Here is a 25398-nt window from a genome sequence, read left to right as displayed (position 1 = left end):
TTTTGTTCAGAGTTTTCTTGGAAGCACCATGACTAACAGGTGCAGGTACCATCAGTCCAGTAAAATAAAAATAAAAACACATTATTTCAATTCGGTGTCTTGCAAGTGCTACACCAACTGATCAATGTTGTTATCAAAGCTATAGTTTTGAAAGATAATATGGTCTGAGAAGATCAATATTGGCAGGCCAAGCACACAGACAATATGCGGTGATAATGTATTAGGCCTACTGCCCAAACCTCATTCCGAAATAACTGTTTTATTAGGTTAATGTTACATTTTTTTAAAAGTCAGCGGTAGATCTCGTCTTGCTTTTTGACTGTGAAAGTGATCTTGACTCAGAAAAGGTTGGGTATGGGCCTCCCGAGTGGTCAAAGGGATCGCATCGCAGTGCTAGCTGTGCCATTAGAGATCTTGTTTCAAGTCCAGGTTCTGTCGCAACCGGCCGCGACCGGGAGACCCATGGGGCCGCGCACAATTGGCCCAGCGTCGTCCAGGTTAAGGAGGGCTTGACCGGCAGGGATGCCCTTGTCCCATCACGCACTAGCTACTCCTGTTGTGGGCGAGCGCAGTGCACGCTGACACGGTCGCCAGGTGTATAATGTTTCCTCCGACACGTTGGTGCGACAGGCTTCGTCAAAAAGCAGTGCGGCCTGGTTGGGTTGTGTTTCGGAGGACGCACGGCTCTCAACCTTCGCCTCTCCCGAGTTCGTACGGGAGTTGCAGCGATGAGACAAGATTGGATACCATTAAATTGCGGAGAAAATGGGGTAAAAAATAAACGTAAAGGTTGGTGACCACTGGCCTATACTATAGCCTAATCAAGTACATTTTTTTCTGATGGGGGTGGACATGCCCCACTTTAGTCATCTGTTGTCATTGGCTGGTCCAACTTCTGCGCCTTTATTTGTCGGCCCACAATGCACTCCGACTTCCCTTTAAATGCATCTGCTTCGAATGTCTCGCTCAAAAAAAGTTTTGCTGGAGTCTTAAACGTTCGTCTGATAAAACACAAACCCGTTGTCATTATGTATATGTGATTTTAAATGTCCTTTTAAATGTTGTTTCACAATTTTGGTGGATAAAGGATACGATATATCTTCTTCGGAATAGACTGTCTTTATGACAAAGAACTTCGTTTCATGATGTGTTCGCTTTGGAGAGGCTCTTTGTTGACTCTCACTTCGTCATTAAACCGACGGGTTTTTCAATGCTGTCGACAGTTGGGCAGAAGTTACAATATAGCATCATGTATGCCGGAGGCAGTTGCATTCCAAGGTGTCAGTGATCATTCGGGACTGTACAAATTCTCCGTCAACGAAAGTGACAGGTTTTGGGGCGCAGTGGCGCGCCAGAGGCTGTCGTGGATAAGTCCCTTTCACACGGTTCAGAACTGTGACTTCAGTCGAGGAAAAATAAAATGGTTTGAAGGGGGAAAACTCAATGTATCTGGTAAGATAACATTTTCTCCACAAAATATACAATATGTAAGAAATATTTTCAATTGTTTTTGTACTGCTATATCTAAACCATATTCTAGCTAACGTACCTAATCGCCAGTGTAATAACCATGTGTATTGTTTTTTACCTTCAAAGAAAAAGCTCCATAGAGTTGTTTTGATTGGTTGAAATACATTTGACCATTATTTTTGAAAATAATAATTCTGTAGTAAATATAGTACTCCAGTTGGTCCTATATTCCCTGCCAGTTCCATTTCTCTGCCAGTAGAGTCACCCAGAGTAACTACCTCAACCAGTTGGTCCTATATCCCCTGTCAGTAGAGTCACCCAGAGTAACTACCTCAACCAGTTGGTCCCCTGTCAGTAGAGTCACCCAGAGTAACTACCTTAACCAGTTGGTCCTATATCCCCTGTCAGTAGAGTCACCCAGAGTAACTACCTCAACCAGTTGGTCCTATATCCCCTGTCAGTAGAGTCACCCAGAGTAACTACCTCAACCAGTTGGTCCTATATCCCCTGTCAGTAGAGTCACCCAGAGTAACTACCTCAACCAGTTGGTCCTATATCCCCTGTCAGTAGAGTCACCCAGAGTAACTACCTCAACCAGTTGGTCCTATATCCCCTGTCAGTAGAGTCACCCAGAGTAACTACCTCAACCAGTTGGTCCTATATCCCCTGTCAGTAGAGTCACCCAGAGTAACTACCTCAACCAGTTGGTCCTATATCCCCTGTCAGTAGAGTCACCCAGAGTAACTACCTCAACCAGTTGGTCCTATATCCCCTGTCAGTAGAGTCACCCAGAGTAACTACCTCAACCAGTTGGTCCTATATCCCCTGCCAGTAGAGTCACCCAGAGTAACTACCTCAACCAGTTGGTCCTATATCCCCTGTCAGTAGAGTCACCCAGAGTAACTACCTCAACCAGTTGGTCCTATATCCCCTGCCAGTAGAGTCACCCAGAGTAACTACCTCAACCAGTTGGTCCTATATCCCCTGTCAGTAGAGTCACCCAGAGTAACTACCTCAACCAGTTGGTCCTATATCCCCTGTCAGTAGAGTCACCCAGAGTAACTACCTCAACCAGTTGGTCCTATATCCCCTGTCAGTAGAGTCACCCAGAGTAACTACCTCAACCAGTTGGTCCTATATCCCCTGCCAGTAGAGTCACCCAGAGTAACTACCTCAACCAGTTGGTCCTATATCCCCTGTCAGTAGAGTCACCCAGAGTAACTACCTCAACCAGTTGGTCCTATATCCCCTGTCAGTAGAGTCACCCAGAGTAACTACCTCAACCAGTTGGTCCTATATCCCCTGTCAGTAGAGTCACCCAGAGTAACTACCTCAACCAGTTGGTCCTATATCCCCTGCCAGTAGAGTCACCCAGAGTAACTACCTCAACCAGTTGGTCCTATATCCCCTGCCAGTAGAGTCACCCAGAGTAACTACCTCAACCAGTTGGTCCTATATCCCCTGTCAGTTCCATTTCTCTGCCAGTAGAATCACCCAGAGTAACGTCCTTCAACGTTGCTGGACTCAAGGAAGAATAGTTGTTTCCTTGGCAGGAACTAATGGGTTCCTTAATAAATACAAACAGTACCAATTACTGGGTTCAGTCAGGAGGAGAAGACACTGATGGAATCTATCATGAGAACATTCACATTGACACACAGGCTCTCTTGTGTTGTGAACGAACTAAGCGTTTATCCCAATGTATTTACCAGGAAACAACCAAGCTATTGGCAGAATACTCAAGTTAATTTAGTTTGAAAAGAACAGCTGAGCTGCTTTGAGACTGACTTTCACTTCTCTCTGTGTGTGTGTGTGTGTGTGTGTGTGTGTGTGTGTGTGTGTGTGTGTGTGTGTGTGTGTGTGTGTGTGTGTGTGTGTGTGTGTGTGTGTGTGTGTGTGTGCGCGCCTGCGTACATACCTATATGTATGTGCGCTTGTTTGTGTGAGCGTGTGTGTGTGTGTGTGTGCGTGCAGTGAACTGCTTGGATCGTCACGTTCACACGTATCCAGAGAGAGTGGCTCTGATCTGGGAGAGAGATGAACCTGGAACTGAGGTCAAGATCACCTACAGGTCTGGAACTATCACAATCACTATACATCTCATGTGGGAACACACTTTAAATTCACTATCATTCATACAGCAAATCCATGTCTTTGTAGCGACTCATCAAGAGGTTTGGACTTCTTGACGCAGCTGTTCAGGCAGTCGCTGGACCTGGGTTTGAGTCCCAGGCGGTACTACCCCCTGGATTCGCTACACTATGAACATCCATGTAGTTTAGTTGTTCCCTGGTGCATGGCGGGTTATCACTCAGATAATGTCTTACCTGAAATAATGTTTAGGTGGGGTATAACTGAGACGACCAAAATATAATCGCAAAGAGTAGGACCTATCACATCTACTGTAGTCTATACACAAAGAGTATATCTATCACATCTACTGTAGTCTATACACAAAGAGTATATCTATCACATCTACTGTAGTCTATACACAAAGAGTATATCTATCACATCTACTGTAGTCTATACACAAAGAGTATATCTATCACATCTACTGTAGTCTATACACAAAGAGTAGGACCTATCACATCTACTGTAGTCTATACACAAAGAGTATACCTATCACATCTACTGTAGTCTATACACAAAGAGTATATCTATCACATCTACTGTAGTCTATACACAAAGAGTAGGACATATCACATCTACTGTAGTCTATACACAAAGAGTAGGACCTATCACATCTACTGTAGTCTATACACAAAGAGTATATCTATCACATCTACTGTAGTCTATACACAAAGAGTAGGACCTATCACATCTACTGTAGTCTATACACAAAGAGTATATCTATCACATCTACTGTAATCTATACACAAAGAGTATATCTATCACAACTACTGTAGTCTATACACAAAGAGTATATCTATAATCATCTCAAACTGTAGTCTATACTGTAACAAAGAGTAGGACCTATCACATCTACTGTAGTCTATACACAAAGAGTATATCTATCACATCTACTGTAGTCTATACACAAAGAGTATATCTATCACAACTACTGTAATCTATATCAAACATCTATCACAACTAGTAATCTATATAGTAGGACCTATCACAACTGTAGTCTATAGTATATCTATCACAACTACATCTATACTCAAACAGTAGTCTATCACAACTACTGTAATCTATAAGAGTAGGACCTATCACATCTACTGTAGTCTATACACAAACAGTATATCTATCACAACTACTGTAATCTATACTCAAACAGTAGGACCTATCACAACTACTGTAATCTATACCCAGAGTAGGACCTATCACATCTACTGTAGTCTATACACAAACAGTATATCTATCACAACTACTGTAGTCTATACACAAAGAGTAGGACCTATCACATCTACTGTAGTCTATACACAAAGAGTATATCTATCACATCTACTGTAGTCTATACACAAAGAGTATATCTATCACATCTACTGTAGTCTATACACAAAGAGTATATCTATCACATCTACTGTAGTCTATACACAAAGAGTATATCTATCACATCTACTGTAGTCTATACACAAAGAGTATATCTATCACATCTACTGTAATCTATACACAAAGAGTATATCTATCACATCTACTGTAGTCTATACACAAAGAGTATATCTATCACATCTACTGTAGTCTATACACAAAGAGTATATCTATCACATCTACTGTAGTCTATACACAAAGAGTATATCTATCACATCTACTGTAGTCTATACACAAAGAGTATATCTATCACATCTACTGTAGTCTATACACAAAGAGTATATCTATCACATCTACTGTAGTCTATACACAAAGAGTATATCTATCACATCTACTGTAATCTATACACAAACAGTAGGACCTATCACATCTACTGTAGTCTATACACAAACAGTAGGACCTATCACATCTACTGTAGTCTATACACAGTCAAAGACATCTATATCTATCTACTGTAATCTACACATCTACTGTAGTCTATACACAAACAGTAGGACCTATCACATCTACTGTAATCTATACACAAACAGTAGGATCTATCACATCTACTGTAATCTATACACAAACAGTAGGACCTATCACATCTACTGTAGTCTATACACAAAGAGTATATCTATCACATCTACTGTAGTCTATACACAAAGAGTAGTACCTATCACATCTACTGTAGTCTATACACAAAGAGTATATCTATCACATCTACTGTAATCTATACACAAAGAGTATATCTATCACATCTACTGTAATCTATACACAAACAGTAGGACCTATCACATCTACTGTAGTCTATACACAAAGAGTATATCTATCACATCTACTGTAGTCTATACACAAACAGTATATCTATCACATCTACTGTAATCTATACACAAAGAGTAGGACCTATCACATCTACTGTAGTCTATACACAAACAGTATATCTATCACAACTACTGTAGTCTATACACAAACAGTATATCTATCACAACTACTGTAATCTATACTCAAAGAGTAGGACCTATCACAACTACAGTAATCTATACACAAACAGTAGGACCTATGACAACTACTGTAATCTATACACAAAGAGTAGGACCTATGACAACTACTGTAATCTATACTCAAAGAGTAGGACCTATGACAACTACTGTAATCTATACACAAACAGTAGGACCTATGACAACTACTGTAATCTATACTCAAAGAGTAGGACCTATGACAACTACTGTAATCTATACTCAAAGAGTAGGACCTATGACAACTACTGTAATCTATACACAAAGAGTAGGACCTATGACAACTACTGTAATCTATACACAAACAGTAGGACCTATGACAACTACTGTAATCTATACACAAAGAGTATATCTATCACAACTACTGTAATCTATACTCAGAGTAGGACCTATCACAACTACAGTAATCTATACACAAACAGTAGGACCTATCACATCTACTGTAGTCTATACACAAACAGTAGGACCTATCACAACTACTGTAATCTATACTCAAAGAGTAGGACCTATCACAACTACAGTAATCTATACACAAACAGTAGGACCTATCACAACTACTGTAATCTATACTCAAAGAGTAGGACCTATGACAACTACTGTAATCTATACTCAAAGAGTAGGACCTATCACAACTACTGTAATCTACATACAAGGATAAACAGCATAAATACACATACTCATCACCCCTCACACCCTCATTCCCCTTCGTATCACCCAACTTTATTGACATCTTTCTCCACAGACAGCTACTGGAGCTGACCTGTCGCCTGGGCAACCTGCTGAAGCGCCAGGGGGTGCGGAGGGGGGACTGTGTGACTATCTACATGCCCCCCTGCCCCCTGGCAGTGGCCTCCATGTTGGCGTGCGCCCGAATAGGTGCGGCCCACAATGTGGTCTTCGCCGGGTTCAGCTCCGAGGCCCTGGCTGATCGCATCAGAGACGGTGAGGGGTCGTCACTGTCTGGCCAAGTTGCTAAGTCATAAGCCCTGCTTATTTCTACAACTTATCTTCATAAAATCTGATTTTAAACCTAAACCTAACCTTAACCACATTGCTAACCCAAAAAATACCAAAAAAAGCTGATTTTTATTTCCATAAATGTATACGATGTGGACAAGTTTGACTTCGCTGAGCGGATTAGAGATGGTGAGGTGTAGAAAAGAGAGAAGGAACCACAAATAGGTACTGTATTTTTCATTACCTTCTACCAATCTCTCTCTGTATCAACTGTTTAATGTACCTGGCCCTGCTCCAGCCCAGTCCAGCACAGTGATCACGGTCAACCAGGGTGTGAGGGGAGGCAAGGTGGTTGACCTGAAGAGAACCGTGGACCAGGCCGTCCAGAACTGTCCCTCAGTCCAGCAGGTCCTGGTTGCCATGAGAACAGAGAACACCGTTGCCATGACAGACAGAGATGTTCCGCTGGAGGAGGTGAGCCAATAGAGACACAGATTACTGGAGGAGGTGAGCCAATAGACACAGCTTACTGGAGGAGGTGAGCCAATAGAGACACAGCTTACTTGAGGAGGTGAGCCAATAGACACAGCTTTCTGGAGGAGGTGAGCCAATAGACACAGCTTAATGGAGGAGGTGAGCCAATAGAGACACAGCTTACTGGAGGAGGTGAGCCAATAGAGACACAGCTTACTTGAGGAGGTGAGCCAATAGACACAGCTTACTGGAGGAGGTGAGCCAATAGACGCAGCTTACTGGAGAAGGTGAGCCACTAGAGACACAGCTTACTGGAGGAGGTGAGCCAATAGACACAGCTTACTGGAGGAGGTGAGCCAATAGACACAGATTACTGGAGGAGGTAAGCCAATAGACACAGCTTACTGGAGGAGGTGAGCCAATAGACACAGCTTACTGGAGGAGGTGAGCCAATAGACGCAGCTTACTGGAGGAGGTGAGCCACTAGAGACACAGCTTACTGGAGGAGGTGAGCCAATAGACACAGCTTACTGGAGGAGGTGAGCCAATAGAGACACAGCTTACTGGAGGAGGTGAGCCAATAGACACAGCTTACTGGAGGAGGTGAGCCAATAGACACAGCTTACTGGAGGAGGTGAGCCAATAGACACAGCTTACTGGAGGAGGTGAGCCAATAGACACAGCTTACTGGAGGAGGTGAGCCAATAGACACAGCTTACTGGAGGAGGTGAGCCAATAGACACAGCTTACTGGAGGAGGTGAGCCAATAGACACAGCTTACTGGAGGAGGTGAGCCAATAGACACAGCTTACTGGAGGAGGTGAGCCAATAGACACAGCTTACTGGAGGAGGTGAGCCAATAGACACAGCTTTACTGGAGGAGGTGAGCCAATAGACACAGCTTACTGGAGGAGGTGAGCCAATAGACACAGCTTACCGGTGAGGTTATAACTGTTCATAAGAGGTTGGTGTTTATAATCGGTTACAACTGTTTTTATAACTGCTTTTTGTATTTAAAAAATAGGTACTTAAAAAAATTATGATTTACTGTTTGTTAAATTGGGGCGACAGGGTCCCCTAGTGGTTAGAGCGTTGGACTAGTAACTGAAAGGTTACAAGTTCGAATCCCCGAGCTGACAAGGTACAAATCTGTTGTTCTGCCCCTGAACAGGCAGTTAACCCACTGTTCCTAGGCCGTCATTGAAAATAAGAATTTGTTCTTAACTGACTTGCCTGGTTAAATAAAGTTTAAAAAATATATATAAAAAAAAAATGCATGATCATTTTATCACGTGTGAAAAATAGTATATATATGTTGTTAATGGGAAGAAAGTAAATAATGCGATAGCTCCATGGATCTTTGTACAACTAGTCAAATAGTTCTGCCGACACTTCTTATCACCACTTACTGTATCACCTTGTGGAAAACCTAGCAGCTTAGTAAATGATTGTCAAATTAGTTTGAGTGAATGCACCTGTGTCTTGACCATGGCTTTGACTTGAATAATATAATAATAATAATATATGCCATTTAGCAGACGCTTTTATCCAAAGCGACTTACAGTCATGTGTGCATACATTCTACGTATGGGTGGTCCCGGGGGATCGAACCCACTACCCTGGCGTTACAAGCGCCATGCTCTACCAACTGAGCTACAGAAGGACCACTCGCATTATTGAGACTGAATATGGGTTTAAACCAACAGCTCGTAATAATGTCAATTTAACCTTTTATTTTTACTAGGCAAGTCAGTTAGGAACAAATTCTTATTTACAATGATGGCCTACCGGGGAACAGTGTCCCTGTTCAGGGGCAGAATGACAGATTTTTACCTTGTCAGCTCGGGGATTCAATCCAGCAACCTTTCGGTTACTGGCCCAACGCTCCAACCACTAGGCTACCTGCCCCCCTAAATGGAGTGTAATGGCTAGAATGGAGTGAATGGAATGATATCAAACACTATATATCATTATTACGAGCCGTCCCCCCTCACCAGCCTTCACTGGTTGAAACCTCTCTGAAACATTATTGAGGCTTTAAATGACCAACATCATGTGGCCTGGTTGGTCTAGCGGTAAAGCTGCAGATGTGCCGGCATCGGTTCAAATCCGGCCTACTGCCCTTAGAGATTGTGTCAATCTTTCTCCACTGTCATCCTCTCTATCTGTCCAATAAAATCTGAAAAATACCTGGGAAAAATGGCTGACATCTTTGTCTGTTATGAACAGGAGATACTGAGACTTAAAATGGCTGAACCATAGAAAAATAATTAATAGAAAGGGGGCCTCCCGAGTGGCGCAGTGGTCTAAGGCAAGCAACACTGAAGCATGCATGAGAGCACTAGCTGTTCCGGATGACAGTGTGATCACACTTTCCGTAGCCGATGTGAGCAAGACCTTTAAACACGTCAACCTGGCCTCCCGAGTGGTGCAGTGGTCTAAGGCACTGCATCACAGTGCTACCTGTGCCACTAGAGATCCTGGTTTGAGTCCAGGATCTGTTGCAGCCGGCCACGACTGGGAGACTCATGGGGCGGAGCACAATTGGCCCAGCATCGTCCGGGTAAGGGGAGGGTTTGGCCAGCAGGAATGTTCTTATCCCATCGCGCTCCAGCGACTCCTGTGGTGGGCCGGGTGCAATGCACGCTGACACGGTCGCCAGGTGCACAGTGTTTCCTCCGAAACATTGGTGCGGCTGGCTTCCGGGTTAAGCGGCATTGTGTCAAGAAGCAGTGTGGCTCGACTGGGTTGTGTTTTGGAGGACGCAAGGCTCTCGACCTTCGCCTCTCCTGAGTCCTGAGTCCGTACGGGAGTTCCACCACTGATAACTACCAATTGGATACCATGAAAATTGGGTAAGAAAAAAAATGAATGAATAGAAAGTCCACTTATCACAGGCTCATTAACTTGAATAAATGCAGAATTCCCTTGAATGAGGAAACCTGTTTTAGGGATTCTGTTTCTATGGGGCTGAACTGTTTCTATGGGGCTGAACTCTTTGTCCCTTTAACAGGAGATGATGAAGGAGGATGTGGTGTGTGAGCCCGTTGCCATGGACAGTGAGGACGTCTTGTTCCTGCTCTATACGTCAGGCAGCACAGGGAAACCTAAGGGTCTGGTTCATACACAGGCTGGTTACCTGCTGTACACCGCCCTGACACACAGGGTGAGGGTCTGGTTACCTGCTGTACACCTCCCTCACACACAGGGTGAGGGTCTGGTAAACACACACACACACACACACACACACACACACACACACACACACACACACACACACACACACACACACACACACACACACACACACACACACACAAAACATGGCCTAACCTTTAACCAGCTAAACAGCTGCTCTTAGTTACCTTTCCAACATGGCTAATCTTTAACCAGCTGAACAACTGCTCTTAGTTACCTTTCCTTTCCAACACGACTAACCTTTAACCAGCTAAACAGCTGCTCTTAGTTACCTTTCCAACATGGCTAACCTTTAACCAGCTAAACAGCTGCTCTTAGTTACCTTTCCAACATGGCTAACCTTTAACCAGCTGAACAACTGCTCTTAGTTACCTTTCCAACATGGCTAACCTTTAACCAGCTAAACAGCTGCTCTTAGTTACCTTTCCAACATGGCTAACCTTTAACCAGCTAAACAGCTGCTCTTAGTTACCTTTCCTTTCCAACATGGCTAACCTTTAACCAGCTAAACAGCTGCTCTTAGTTACCCTTCCTTTCCAACATGGCTAACCTTTAACCAGCTAAACAGCTGCTCTTAGTTACCTTTCCAACATGGCTAACCTTTAACCAGCTAAACAGCTGCTCTTAGTTACCTTTCCAACATGGCTAACCTTTAACCAGCTAAACAGCTGCTCTTAGTTACATTTCCTTTCCAAAATGGCTAACCTTTAACCAGCTAAACAGCTGCTCTTAGTTACCTTTCCAACATGGCTAACCTTTAACCAGCTAAACAGCTGCTCTTAGTTACCTTTCCAACATGGCTAACCTTTAACCAGCTAAACAGCTGCTCTTAGTTACCTTTCCAACATGGCTAACCTTTAACCAGCTAAACAGCTGCTCTTAGTTACCTTTCCTTTCCAACATGGCTAACCTTTAACCAGCTAAACAGCTGCTCTTAGTTACCCTTCCTTTCCAACATGGCTAACCTTTAACCAGCTAAACAGCTGCTCTTAGTTACCTTTCCAACATGGCTAACCTTTTAACCAGCTAAACAGCTGCTCTTAGTTACCTTTCCTTTCCAACATGGCTAACCTTTAACCAGCTAAACAGCTGCTCTTAGTTACCCTTCCTTTCCAACATGGCTAACCTTTAACCAGCTAAACAGCTGCTCTTAGTTACCTTTCCTTTCCAAAATGGCTAACCTTTAACCAGCTAAACAGCTGCTCTTAGTTACCTTTCCTTTCCAACATGGCTAACCTTTAACTAAGCTAAACAGCTGCTCTAAGTTACCTTTCGAGTTAATAGGCTAAGTTAGAGATGAACTTCCTCTTCCAATTAAAGTTAAGGGAGGTCAAAATAATGAACATCTATCTACCAAATCTATTCGTTTTAAAATGTTAATGACTTCTCCTTGCCATTATCATTCACCTGATGTGAATGATAGGTTGAAGACCCCTGAGTCTCCGGTTTACCTAACCTCTTTCCTCTATCGTCTCCTTCAGTATGTGTTCAACTACCATGACGGGGATGTGTTTGGCTGTGTGGCGGACATCGGCTGGATAACAGGTCACAGCTACATCGTCTATGGCCCTCTGTGTAATGGAGGAACCACCGTTCTGTTTGAGAGTACACCAGTATACCCCAACCCAGGTGACAATAGACTACTAAGGTTTTTTACAACCTGTACTTCAACGTGTTTACAACTTAAATCTGAACTCACCATTCCACTATAAATATAACTCCCTTGCGTATATTCAGTAGGCGGCCTACACTCTTAGGAAAAAGGTGCTATCTAGAACCTAAAAGGGGTCTTTGGCTGTCCCCATAGGAGAACCCTTTGAAGAACCATTTTTGGTTCCCGTTTGGTTTCCAGGTAGAACCCTTTTGAGTTCCATGTAAAAACCCTTTCCACATAGGGTTCTACATGGAACCCAAAATAGTTCTACCTGGAACCAAAAAGGGAACCAGGAAGGGTTCTCCTATGGGAACAGCCAAAGACCCGTTTTGGAACCCTTTTTTTCTAAGAGTATTCTGTCATTGAGAGAACATTTCTGTCTTGTGAAAAGTTCAGCATTGAGGCCTGTAAGACACAACAAAAGTTTTAGGCCCAAACATTAGGTTTTATGCGCTGCCTAGCAATGTGTAAAATAAGTTAACATATTAGAACAGTTCTCTGTGTGTTCTGTGAATGAACCTTTTCTGTCTTCTAAAGAGTGACAGTACGACACCAACACATCTGGTGATGTTACAGGCAGGTACTGGGAGATGGTGGAGAGGCTGGGGATCAACCAGTTTTACGGTGCTCCCACGGCCATCAGGCTGCTGCTGAAATACGGAGACGAGTGGGTGCAGAACTACAACCGCTCCTCCTTAAAAACCCTGGGCTCTGGTAGGTCAAACCTTACAACAACAGGACTCTCTTTCTCCTTTTTATGTTGAGAATGGTGCCGAAGGAGATGGCTGACGTTTTACAATCCCGTAACCAATTGGGATATTGTTTTTTTTTGGCGTTATTTGTAGCTTATTTTGTATAATGTTTTTGACACTTTGTTTTATGACTGCTGCTGTTTCATTATTTGAAAAGCGTCTGCTAAATGGCATATATTATTTGTAACTTTAAACAAATGTTTTACTTATCTATTTTTTACTAAACACTTTTACTTCTTAAAAAAGTATTAAGGCATTGTTGGTTAAGGGCTGGTAAGTCAGCATTTCACTATAAGGTCTTCTACACCTGTTGTATTCAGCATTTCACTGTAAGGTCTACTACACCTGTTGTATTCAGCATTTCACTGTAAGGTCTACTACACCTGTTGTATTCAGCATTTCACTGTAAGGTCTACTACACCTGTTGTATTCAGCATTTCACTGTAAGGTCTACTACACCTGTTGTATTCAGCATTTCACTGTGAGGTCTACTACACCTGTTGTATTCAGCATTTCACTGTGAGGTCTACTACACCTGTTGTATTCAGCATTTCACTGTAAGGTCTACTACACCTGTTGTATTCAGCATTTCACTGTTAGGTCTACTACACCTGTTGTATTCAGCATTTCACTGTGAGGTCTACTACACCTGTTGTATTCAGCATTTCACTGTAAGGTCTACTACACCTGTTGTATTCAGCATTTCACTGTGAGGTCTACTACACCTGTTGTATTCAGCATTTCACTGTAAGGTCTACTACACCTGTTGTATTCAGCATTTCACTGTCAGGTCTACTACACCTGTTGTATTCAGCATTTCACTGTAAGGTCTACTACACCTGTTGTAGTCAGCATTTCACTGTGAGGTCTACTACACCTGTTGTATTCAGCATTTCACTGTAAGGTCTACTACACCTGTTGTATTCAGCATTTCACTGTACGGTCTACTACACCTGTTGTATTCAGCATTTCACTGTGAGGTCTACTACACCTGTTGTATTCAGCATTTCACTGTGAGGTCTACTACACCTGTTGTATTCAGCATTTCACTGTGAGGTCTACTACACCTGTTGTATTCAGCATTTCACTGTAAGGTCTACTACACCTGTTGTATTCAGCATTTCACTGTGAGGTCTACTACACCTGTTGTAATCAGCATTTCACTGTGAGGTCTACTACACCTGTTGTATTCAGCATTTCACTGTGAGGTCTACTACACCTGTTGTAATCAGCATTTCACTGTGAGGTCTACTACACCTGTTGTAATCAGCATTTCACTGTAAGGTCTACTACACCTGTTGTATTCAGCATTTCACTGTAAGGTCTACTACACCTGTTGTATTCAGCATTTCACTGTAAGGTCTACTACACCTGTTGTAGTCAGCATTTCACTGTGCGGTCTACTACACCTGTTGTAGTCAGCATTTCACTGTGAGGTCTACTACACCTGTTGTAGTCAGCATTTCACTGTGAGGTCTACTACACCTGTTGTATTCAGCATTTCACTGTGCGGTCTACTACACCTGTTGTATTCAGCATTTCACTGTGAGGTCTACTACACCTGTTGTATTCAGCATTTCACTGTGAGGTCTACTACACCTGTTGTATTCAGCATTTCACTGTAAGGTCTACTACACCTGTTGTATTCAGCATTTCACTGTGAGGTCTACCTATACCTGTTGTAGTCAGCATTTCACTGTGAGGTCTACTACACCTGTTGTAGTCAGCATTTCACTGTGAGGTCTACTACACCTGTTGTAGTCAGCATTTCACTGTGAGGTCTACTACACCTGTTGTAATCAGCATTTCACTGTAAGGTCTACCTACACCTGTTGTATTCAGCATTTCACTGTAAGGTCTACTACACCTGTTGTATTCAGCATTTCACTGTAAGGTCTACTACACCTGTTGTATTCAGCATTTCACTGTGAGGTCTACTACACCTGTTGTATTCAGCATTTCACTGTGAGGTCTACTACACCTGTTGTATTCAGCATTTCACTGTGAGGTCTACTACACCTGTTGTACTCAGCATTTCACTGTAAGGTCTAGTACACCTGTTGTATTCAGCATTTCACTGTAAGGTCTACTACACCTGTTGTATTCAGCATTTCACTGTACGGTCTACTACACCTGTTGTATTCAGCATTTCACTGTGAGGTCTACTACACCTGTTGTATTCAGCATTTCACTGTGAGGTCTACTACACCTGTTGTATTCAGCATTTCACTGTGAGGTCTACTACACCTGTTGTATTCAGCATTTCACTGTGAGGTCTACTACACCTGTTGTATTCAGCATTTCACTGTGAGGTCTACTACACCTGTTGTATTCAGCATTTCACTGTGAGGTCTACTACACCTGTTGTATTCAGCATTTCACTGTGAGGTCTACTACACCTGTTGTATTCAGCATTTCACTGTGAGGTCTACTACACCTGTTGTATTCAGCATTTCACTGTGAGGTCTGTTGTAATCATTGTATTCGGCACACGTGACAAACGTGACACGTCAGGAGAATATCCTGTTGAATACCATAGACCTCATCATAGACCTCAGGAGAATATCCTGTTGAATACCATAGACCTCATCATAGACCTCAGGAGAATATCCTGTTGAATACCATAGACCTCATCATAGACCTCAGGAGAATATCCTGTTGAATACCATAGACCTCATCATAGACCTCAGGAGAATATCCTGTTGAATACCATAGACCTCAGGAGAATATCCTGTTGAATACCATAGACCTCATCATAGACCTCAGGAGAATATCCTGTTGAATACCATAGACCTCAGGAGAATATCCTGTTGAATACCATAGACCTCATCATAGACCTCAGGAGAATATCCTGTTGAATACCATAGACCTCAGGAGAATATCCTGCTGAATACCATAGACCTCATCACAGACCTCAGGAGAATATCCTGTTGAATACCATAGACCTCATCATAGACCTCAGGAGAATATCCTGTTGAATACCATAAACCTCATCATAGACCTCAGGAGAATATCCTGTTGAATACCATAAACCTCAGGAGAATATCCTGTTGAATACCATAGACCTCATCATAGACCTCAGGAGAATATCCTGTTGAATACCATAAACCTCATCATAGACCTCAGGAGAATATCCTGCTGAATACCATAAACCTCATCATAGACCTCAGGAGAATATCCTGTTGAATACCATAGACCTCATCATAGACCTCAGGAGAATATCCTGTTGAATACCATAGACCTCAGGAGAATATCCTGCTGAATACCATAGACCTCATCATAGACCTCAGGAGAATATCCTGTTGAATACCATAGACCTCATCATAGACCTCAGGAGAATATCCTGTTGAATACCATAGACCTCATCATAGACCTCAGGAGAATATCCTGTTGAATACAATAGACCTCAGGAGAATATCCTGCTGAATACCATAGACCTCATCATAGACCTCAGGAGAATATCCTGCTGAATACCATAGACCTCATCATAGACCTCAGGAGAATATCCTGTTGAATACCATAGACCTCAGGAGAATATCCTGCTGAATACCATAGACCTCATCATAGACCTCAGGAGAATATCCTGCTGAATACCATAGACCTCATCATAGACCTCAGGAGAATATCCTGTTGAATACCATAGACCTCATCATAGACCTCAGGAGAATATCCTGTTGAATACCATAGACCTCAGGAGAATATCCTGCTGAATACCATAGACCTCATCATAGACCTCAGGAGAATATCCTGTTGAATACCATAGACCTCATCATAGACCTCAGGAGAATATCCTGTTGAATACCATAGACCTCATCATAGACCTCAGGAGAATATCCTGTTGAATACCATAGACCTCAGGAGAATATCCTGCTGAATACCATAGACCTCATCATAGACCTCAGGAGAATATCCTGCTGAATACCATAGACCTCATCATAGACCTCAGGAGAATATCCTGTTGAATACCATAGACCTCAGGAGAATATCCTGCTGAATACCATAGACCTCATCATAGACCTCAGGAGAATATCCTGCTGAATACCATAGACCTCATCATAGACCTCAGGAGAATATCCTGTTGAATACCATAGACCTCATCATAGACCTCAGGAGAATATCCTGTTGAATACCATAGACCTCAGGAGAATATCCTGCTGAATACCATAGACCTCATCATAGACCTCAGGAGAATATCCTGTTGAATACCATAGACCTCATCATAGACCTCAGGAGAATATCCTGTTGAATACCATAGACCTCATCATAGACCTCAGGAGAATATCCTGCTGAATACCATAGACCTCATCATAGACCTCAGGAGAATATCCTGTTGAATACCATAGACCTCATCATAGACCTCAGGAGAATATCCTGTTGAATACCATAAACCTCATCATAGACCTCAGGAGAATATCCTGTTGAATACCATAGACCTCAGGAGAATATCCTGCTGAATACCATAGACCTCATCATAGACCTCAGGAGAATATCCTGTTGAATACCATAGACCTCAGGAGAATATCCTGTTGAATACCATAGACCTCAGGAGAATATCCTGCTGAATACCATAAACCTCATCATAGACCTCAGGAGAATATCCTGTTGAATACCATAGACCTCAGGATAATATCCTGTTGAATACCATAGACCTCATCATAGACCTCAGGAGAATATCCTGTTGAATACCATAGACCTCATCATAGACCTCAGGAGAATATCCTGCTGAATATCATAGACCTCATCATAGACCTCAGGAGAATATCCTGCTGAATACCATAAACCTCAGGAGAATATCCTGCTGAATACCATACACCCCATAGACAATAGCCCTGGGGTGCTATCTCCCTGTGGTGCTGTTAACCTTGTGGTGCTGTCTTCCTGGGGTGCTGTCTCCCTGGGGTGCTGTCTCCCCTGTGGTGCTGTCTCCCTGTGGTGCTGTTAACCCTGTGGTGCTGTTAACCCTGTGGTGCTGTTAACCCTGGGTTGCCTTCTCCCTGGGTTGCCTTCTCCCTGGGTTGCCTTCTCCCTGTGGTGCTGTTAACCCTGTGGTGCTGTTAACCCTGTGGTGCTGTCTCCCTGGTTGCTGTCTCCCTAGTTGCTGTCTCCCCTGTAGTGCTGTCTCCCTGGGGTGCTGTCTCCCTGTGGTGCTGTTAACCCTGTGGTGCTGTTAACCCTGTGGTGCTGTTAACCCTGTGGTGCTGTTAACCCTGTGGTGCTGTTAACCCTGGGTTGCCTTCTCCCTGGGTTGCCTTCTCCCTGGGTTGCCTTCTCCCTGTGGTGCTGTTAACCCTGTGGTGCTGTCTCCCTGTGGTGCTGTCTCCCTGGTTGCTGTCTCCCTAGTTGCGGTCTCCCCTGTGGTGCTGTCTCCCTGGGGTGCTGTTAACCCTGTCCTTTCCTGTTTCCTCTGCAGTGGGTGAACCCATCAACACAGAAGCTTGGGAGTGGTACCATCGGGTGGTGGGGGACGGACGCTGCCCTGTGGTCGACACCTGGTGGCAGACAGGTAATGACTGACCTTTAACCTTGCTACTTAAAACGTAGATTTACTACAACTTAATTTCTTACACAGAATGTGTGTATGCAGAATACTGTATGTCAGGATGTTTCTTAAAATGCGTAAGCACGCAAGTTTGAGCACGGGAGGGAAATCAAAGTATTAGAAACAGAGCACTTCTCGCAAAGAAATATGACTTAACCATGTCAAAAAAAATGAAGCTAATTTTTCTTGAAATCAATGGCAGCCATTATTTGAGCTGAAGCGAGAGAAAATACGCTCAGACTTCGGAATGACGTGTTGCCTGTTCACATCTTGTATGTTGCCTGACGACAGTATTTCATCTGGATACGTTAATAAACACGTGTTTTTTTCTTTTATTTTTTTTTTACCCGCCTACGTACCTTATATAGCAAGCCCATAATAAGCCAATAGGGATAACTGGCTAGCTACTAGTACTGTTAGCTAGCCAGATAGCAACAAAGAATTGTTAGCTAGACATCTATCTGGCATACTATTAGTTTTAGGTCATACTATTAAACTATCTGGTTAGCTACATTATTACGATTCACGTATAGCTAATTGACAGTTATGTAAAACTTAGTGTATATCTTGTTTCGTCTCTATTGCCATTGTTGTCCTGGCTGGAAGACGGTTCAGTGGAATGGGTACTGTAAGTCCATAGTAAGCCAATAGGGCTAACTGGCTAGCTAGCTAGCCATAAAGAATTGGTAGCTACCCACAAAAAAAATTATCTACTTTGCATAACATTCGTTTTAGGTCATTTTTTTGGCTGTTTAACTAGCTGGCTAGCTAGATTATTACGATTCACATATCTAGCTGATAATTATGAAGTAAAACGCTTGCTTTGAAGATATATCTTGTTTTGGTCTCTGTTGTTGTCATTGTCCTGGCTGGAAGAAGGTTTAGTGAATGGGGAGGTGCAGTCTGAGGTAATACAGTAGGGGGAGTGCTGCTCAGCGTGAGGTAATACAGTAGGGGGAGTGCTGCTCGGCGTGAGGTAATACAGTAGGGGGAGTGCTGAGGTAATACAGTAGGGGAGTGCTGAGGTAAAACAGTAGGGGAGTGCTGCTCAGCGTGAGGTAATACAGTAGGGGAGTGCTGAGGTAATACAGTAGGGGGAGTGCTGCTCAGCGTGAGGTAATACAGTAGGGGAGTGCTGAGGTAATACAGTAGGGGAGTGCTGCTCGGCGTGAGGTAATACAGTAGGGGGAGTGCTGAGGTAATACAGTAGGGGGAGTGCTGCTCAGCGTGAGGTAATACAGTAGGGGAGTGCTGAGGTAATACAGTAGGGGAGTGCTGCTCAGCGTGAGGTAATACAGTAGGGGAGTGCTGCTCAGCATGAGGTAATACAGTAGGGGAGTGCTGCTCAGCGTAAGGTAATACAGTAGGGGAGTGCTGCTCAGCGTGAGGTAATACAGTAGGGGGAGTGCTGCTCAGCGTGAGGTAATACAGTAGGGGAGTGTGAGGTAATACAGTAGGGGAGTGCTGCTCGGCGTGAGGTAATACAGTAGGGGAGTGCTGCTCAGCGTGATGTAATACAGTAGGGGAGGAGGTGCAGCGTGAGGTAATACAGTAGGGAGTGCTGAGGTAATACAGTAGGGGAGTGCTGCTCAGCATGAGGTAATACAGTAGGGGAGTGCTGAGGTAATACAGTAGGGGAGTGCTGCTCAGCGTGAGGTAATACAGTAGGGGAGTGCTGCTCAGCATGAGGTAATACAGTAGGGGAGTGCTGCTCAGCGTGAGGTAATACAGTAGGGGGAGTGCTGCTCAGCATGAGGTAATACAGTAGGGGAGTGCTGCTCAGCGTGATGTAATACAATAGGGGAGTGCTGCTCAGTGTGAGGTAATACAGTAAGGGAGTGCTGCTCAGCATGAGGTAATACAGTAGGGGAGTGCTGCTCAGCGTGAGGTAATACAGTAGGGGAGGAGGTGCAGCGTGAGGTAATACAGTAGGGGGAGTGCTGCTCAGCGTGAGGTAATACAGTAGGGGGAGGAGGTGCAGCGTGAGGTAATACAGTAGGGGAGTGCTGCTCAGCGTGAGGTAATACAGTAGGGGAGTGCTGCTCAGCATGAGGTAATACAGTAGGGGAGTGCTGCTCAGCGTGAGGTAATACATGAGGGGGAGGAGGTGCAGCGTGAGGTAATACAGTAGGGGGAGTGCTGAGGTAATACAGTAGGGGGAGTGCTGCTCAGCATGAGGTTATACAGTAGGGGGAGTGCTGAGGTAATACAGTAGGGGGAGTGCTGCTCAGCGTGAGGTAACACAGTAGGGGTAGTGCTGCTCAGCGTGAGGTAATACAGTAGGGGGAGTGCTGCTCAGCGTGAGGTAATACAGTAGGGGGAGTGCTGCTCAGCGTGAGGTAATACAGTAGGGGGAGTGCTGCTCAGCGTGAGGTAATACAGTAGGGGGAGTGCTGCTCAGCGTGAGGTAATACAGTAGGGGAGTGCTGCTCAGCGTGAGGTAATACAGTAGGGGAGTGCTGCTCAGCGTGAGGTAATACAGTAGGGGAGTGCTGCTCAGCGTGAGGTAATACAGTAGGGGAGTGTGAGGTAATACAGTAGGGGGAGTGCTGCTCAGCGTGAGGTAATACAGTAGGGGGAGTGCTGCTCAGCGTGAGGTAATACAGTAGGGGGAGTGCTGCTCAGCATGAGGTAATACAGTAGGGGGAGGAGCAGCGTGAGGTAATACAGTAGGGGGAGTGCTGCTCAGCGTGAGGTAATACAGGAGGGGGAGTGCTGCTCAGCGTGAGGTAATACAGTAGGGGGAGGAGGTGCAGCGTGAGGTAATACAGTATGGGGAGTGCTGAGGTAATACAGTAGGGGGAGTGCTGCTCAGCATGAGGTAATACAGTAGGGGGAGTGCTGAGGTAATACAGTAGGGGGAGTGCTGCTCAGCGTGAGGTAATACAGTAGGGGGAGTGCTGCTCAGCATGAGGTAATACAGTAGGGGGAGTGCTGCTCAGCGTGAGGTAATACAGTAGGGGGAGTGCTGCTCAGCGTGAGGTAATACAGTAGGGGGAGTGCTGCTCAGCGTGATGTAATACAGTAGGGGGAGTGCTGCTCAGCGTGAGGTAATACAGTAAGGGGAGTGCTGCTCAGCATGAGGTAATACAGTAGGGGGAGTGCTGCTCAGCGTGAGGTAATACAGTAGGGGGAGGAGGTGCAGCGTGAGGTAATACAGTAGGGGGAGTGCTGCTCAGCGTGAGGTAATACAGTAGGGGGAGTGTGAGGTATACAGTAGGGGGAGTGCTGCTCAGCGTGAGGTAATACAGTAGGGGGAGTGCTGCTCAGCATGAGGTAATACAGTAGGGGGAGTGCTGCTCAGCATGAGGTAATACAGTAGGGGAGTGCTGCTCAGCGTGAGGTAATACAGTAGGGGGAGGAGGTGCAGCGTGAGGTAATACAGTAGGGGGAGTGCTGAGGTAATACAGTAGGGGGAGTGCTGCTCAGCGTGAGGTAACACAGTAGGGGTAGTGCTGCTCAGCGTGAGGTAATACAGTAGGGGGAGTGCTGCTCAGCGTGAGGTAACACAGTAGGGGTAGTGCTGCTCAGCGTGAGGTAATACAGTAGGGGGAGTGCTGCTCAGCGTGAGGTAATACAGTAGGGGGAGTGCTGCTCAGCGTGATGTAATACAGTAGGGGGAGTGCTGCTCAGCGTGAGGTAATACAGTAGGGGGAGTGTGAGGTAATACAGTAGGGGAGTGCTGCTCAGCGTGAGGTAATACAGTAGGGGGAGTGCTGCTCAGCGTGAGGTAATACAGTAGGGGGAGTGCTGCTCAGCATGAGGTAATACAGTAGGGGGAGGAGCAGCGTGAGGTAATACAGTAGGGGGAGTGCTGCTCAGCGTGAGGTAATACAGTAGGGGGGAGTGCTGCTCGGCGTGAGGTAATACAGTAGGGGAGTGCTGCTCAGCATGAGGTAATACAGTAGGGGGAGTGTGAGGTAATACAGTAGGGGGGAGTGCTGCTCGGCGTGAGGTAATACAGTAGGGGGAGTGCTGAGGTAATACAGTAGGGGGAGTGCTGCTCAGCGTGAGGTAATACAGTAGGGGGAGTGCTGCTCGGCGTGAGGTAATACAGTAGGGGAGTGCTGCTCGGCGTGAGGTAATACAGTAGGGGGAGTGCTGAGGTAATACAGTAGGGGGAGTGCTGCTCAGCGTGAGGTAATACAGTAAGGGGAGTGCTGCTCGGCGTGAGGTAATACAGTAGGGGGAGTGCTGCTCGGCGTGAGGTAATACAGTAGGGGGAGTGCTGCTCGGCGTGAGGTAATACAGTAGGGTGAGTGCTGCTCAGCGTGAGGTAATACAGTAGTGGGAGTGCTGCTCAGCGTGAGGTAATACAGAAGGGGGAGTGCTGCTCAGCGTGAGGTAATACAGTGGGGGAGTGCTGCTCAGTGTGAGGTAATACAGTAGGGGGAGTGCTGCTCAGTGTGAGGTAATACAGTAGGGGGAGTGCTGCTCAGCGTGAGGTAATACAGTAGTGGGAGTGTTTCTCAAATGTATAGTTTTATGTGTTCTCCTCACTCTCGTTCCTCACGAGAACGTACTCAAGAGAACGTGGTCGGAGAATGCGCTCGGGGCATATTGAGTATGCATATTGAGAAACCGCCCATGTGACAACCTGAAGGGACAGCTCAACATAGTGTTGCAAACACTGTAAACATAGTTCTGCAATGCTAATTGAAGGGCTTTTCGGTTCTTGTTTAGTTCCCTTTTTAAGGAAAAACGGTTCCCTCAGTACTAGTTCTTATGAAGGGGCTTTTTTTCTTATAGCTTCTTTTGTTGAGGGGGGTTCTTTTCTTTGTATCACAGACCATTGTTGTAGATTAGTGTACTGTACAGTGTGAGCTGGTCTGTCTGAGTTGGGTCTACTGCTCTGTGTGGCGCTGGTCTGGTTGTCTGCCAACATAAACACAATCAGAAATGTTGAGTTGGTGAACTTTCTAGGGAGTGCTTTTTAACCACCAGGAAGAACAATCAGTCTTAAAGGGGAGAGACTGGTCCGATCATCTCATCAAGAAATATACTATTACGTACGCACGAACACACATAACCACAAACACAGACACACTCTACACACCCTGCTCTCCGGCCAATCAAATTAAATTTGTTTTTTTAATCCCTTCTGGACTGCATCAAACCAGATGTTATTTTAATACTGCCAGATATCTGACCCCAGAGCGGCAGCAGCAGAGGCAGACAGAGGAACTTGGAAACAAACACTTTGCAGCAATACAATTTCACTCTCTCTCCTTGTTCTTTGTGACTGTAAGTCGCTCCGGATAAGAGTGTCTGCTAAAAGACTAAAATGTCAAATGTTCTCTCTTTCTTTCCTTTTTTTTTGCTCTGAGGGCTCACCACCAGTACATTAGCTAGCCTGCTCTGAGGGCTCCCCACCAGTACTTTAGCTAGCCTGCTCTGAGGGCTCCCCACCAGTACCTTAGCTAGCCTGCTCTGAGGGCTCCCCACCAGTAAGTACCTTAGCTAGCCTGCTCTGAGGGCTCACCACCAGTTACATTGTACATTAGCTAGCCTGCTCTGAGGGCTCCCCACCAGTACATTAGCTAGCCTGCTCTGAGGGCTCACCACCAGTTACATTGTACATTAGCTAGCCTGCTCTGAGGGCTCACCACCAGTTACATTGTACATTAACTAGCCTGCTCTGAGGGCTCACCACCAGTTACATTGTACATTAGCTAGCCTGCTCTGAGGGCTCCCCACCAGTACATTAGCTAGCCTTCTCTGAGGGCTCCCCACCAGTACCTTAGCTAGCCTGCTCTGAGGGCTCCCCACCAGTACCTTAGCTAGCCTGCTCTGAGGGCTCCCCACCAGTACCTTAGCTAGCCTGCTCTGAGGGCTCACCACCAGTTACATTGTACATTAGCTAGCCTGCTCTGAGGGCTCACCACCAGTACATTAGCTAGCCTGCTCTGAGGGCTCACCACCAGTTACATTGTACATTAGCTAGCCTGCTCTGAGGGCTCACCACCAGTTACATTGTACATTAACTAGCCTGCTCTGAGGGCTCACCACCAGTTACATTGTACATTAACTAGCCTGCTCTGAGGGCTCACCACCAGTTACATTGTACATTAGCTAGCCTGCTCTGAGGGCTCACCACCAGTTACATTGTACATTAGCTAGCTTTCCATACTTTCTCTTTTTAGGGTCAGTCAATACCTCACACAAAGCTATATCGTTTGCTGCATTGTAACCAATACTATCATTAAGTCAGTGGAAAATAGCCAACAATAACAGGCCTGGAACAAATGTTCTTCCACTAAATTAGTTTAGCGCTGGGCAATAAAAACATGTTTTTAAAACCATATCTGATTTGAGGCTAATCTAACAAAAATTCAGGTTGACCATATATATTTCACCAAATTACAGTCATTGAGTAATTAAAATAAATTCACCGGAATAATGTTAATTATCACACAAGGGGCATATTAAAGGGGCAATCTGGGATTGGTACATCAATTTTGAGACTTTTAAATGAATGATGTATTGCCATTTGTTGTTGTTTCAATCCCAGGCTGTTCCTTTAATATGTATAATCAAACATGCATAATTTAGCATGGAGCATTAATGACACAGATATGACCCAAATACCCTGCCTCAGAACAGAGGATTATGTTGTTATGTCCAGATTTTCCAATTAGCACTAAATTGCATTATTGGTAATTGCTGGCAGTTTGATCTATGTGCAAAAAAAGTCCATTACAGGGGCAAATAAGGAGATAGTGCACTGTAAAATGATCAGGACCCATAGTAGTGCACTGTAAAATGATCAGGACCCATAGTAGTGCACTGTAAAATGATCAGGACCCATAGTAGTGCACTGTAAAATGA

The 25398-nt window shown here is 44.6% G+C and overlaps 1 protein-coding gene and 1 long non-coding RNA gene across 5 annotated transcripts in view; one reads left to right on the top strand and one right to left on the bottom strand.

The window, feature by feature from the left end:
* The first annotated feature begins 369 nt into the window (after positions 1-369).
* Positions 370-25398, top strand: part of LOC118380268 (acetyl-coenzyme A synthetase 2-like, mitochondrial) — a 40306-nt gene continuing 15277 nt past the window's right edge. The window contains exons 1-8 of one of the 2 annotated variants that reach the window (XM_052524343.1): positions 371-1452; positions 3445-3541; positions 6739-6938; positions 7252-7427; positions 10441-10593; positions 12107-12254; positions 12856-12993; positions 18442-18534. In XM_052524343.1, the coding sequence (XP_052380303.1) occupies positions 1143-1452; positions 3445-3541; positions 6739-6938; positions 7252-7427; positions 10441-10593; positions 12107-12254; positions 12856-12993; positions 18442-18534 (1315 nt within the window). In that variant the 5' untranslated portion in view covers positions 371-1142. Of the gene's footprint in view, positions 1453-3444; positions 3542-6738; positions 6939-7251; positions 7428-10440; positions 10594-12106; positions 12255-12855; positions 12994-18441; positions 18535-25398 lie in introns of both variants that reach the window. The other variant, XM_052524344.1, reaches the window with a different exon arrangement.
* Positions 2129-3000, bottom strand: LOC127931484 (uncharacterized). 3 transcript variants are annotated; one of them, XR_008141428.1, is made up of 4 exons: positions 2855-3000; positions 2643-2748; positions 2431-2589; positions 2129-2271 (listed from the first exon to the last, which is right to left on the bottom strand). It is a non-coding gene; the product is annotated as an uncharacterized LOC127931484 (long non-coding RNA). The 3 variants fall into 3 exon arrangements; XR_008141429.1 differs by lacking the exon at positions 2855-3000 and adding an exon at positions 2325-2377 and having other exon boundaries at positions 2643-2790; XR_008141427.1 differs by lacking the exon at positions 2855-3000 and having other exon boundaries at positions 2643-2790.

The sequence above is a fragment of the Oncorhynchus keta genome, chromosome 8 (genome assembly GCF_023373465.1).
Source record: "Oncorhynchus keta strain PuntledgeMale-10-30-2019 chromosome 8, Oket_V2, whole genome shotgun sequence".
NCBI classification, from domain to species: Eukaryota; Metazoa; Chordata; class Actinopteri; order Salmoniformes; family Salmonidae; genus Oncorhynchus; species Oncorhynchus keta.
Note: the sequence above shows the minus strand (reverse complement) of the source record. Positions and strands in the feature narration are given on the sequence as shown.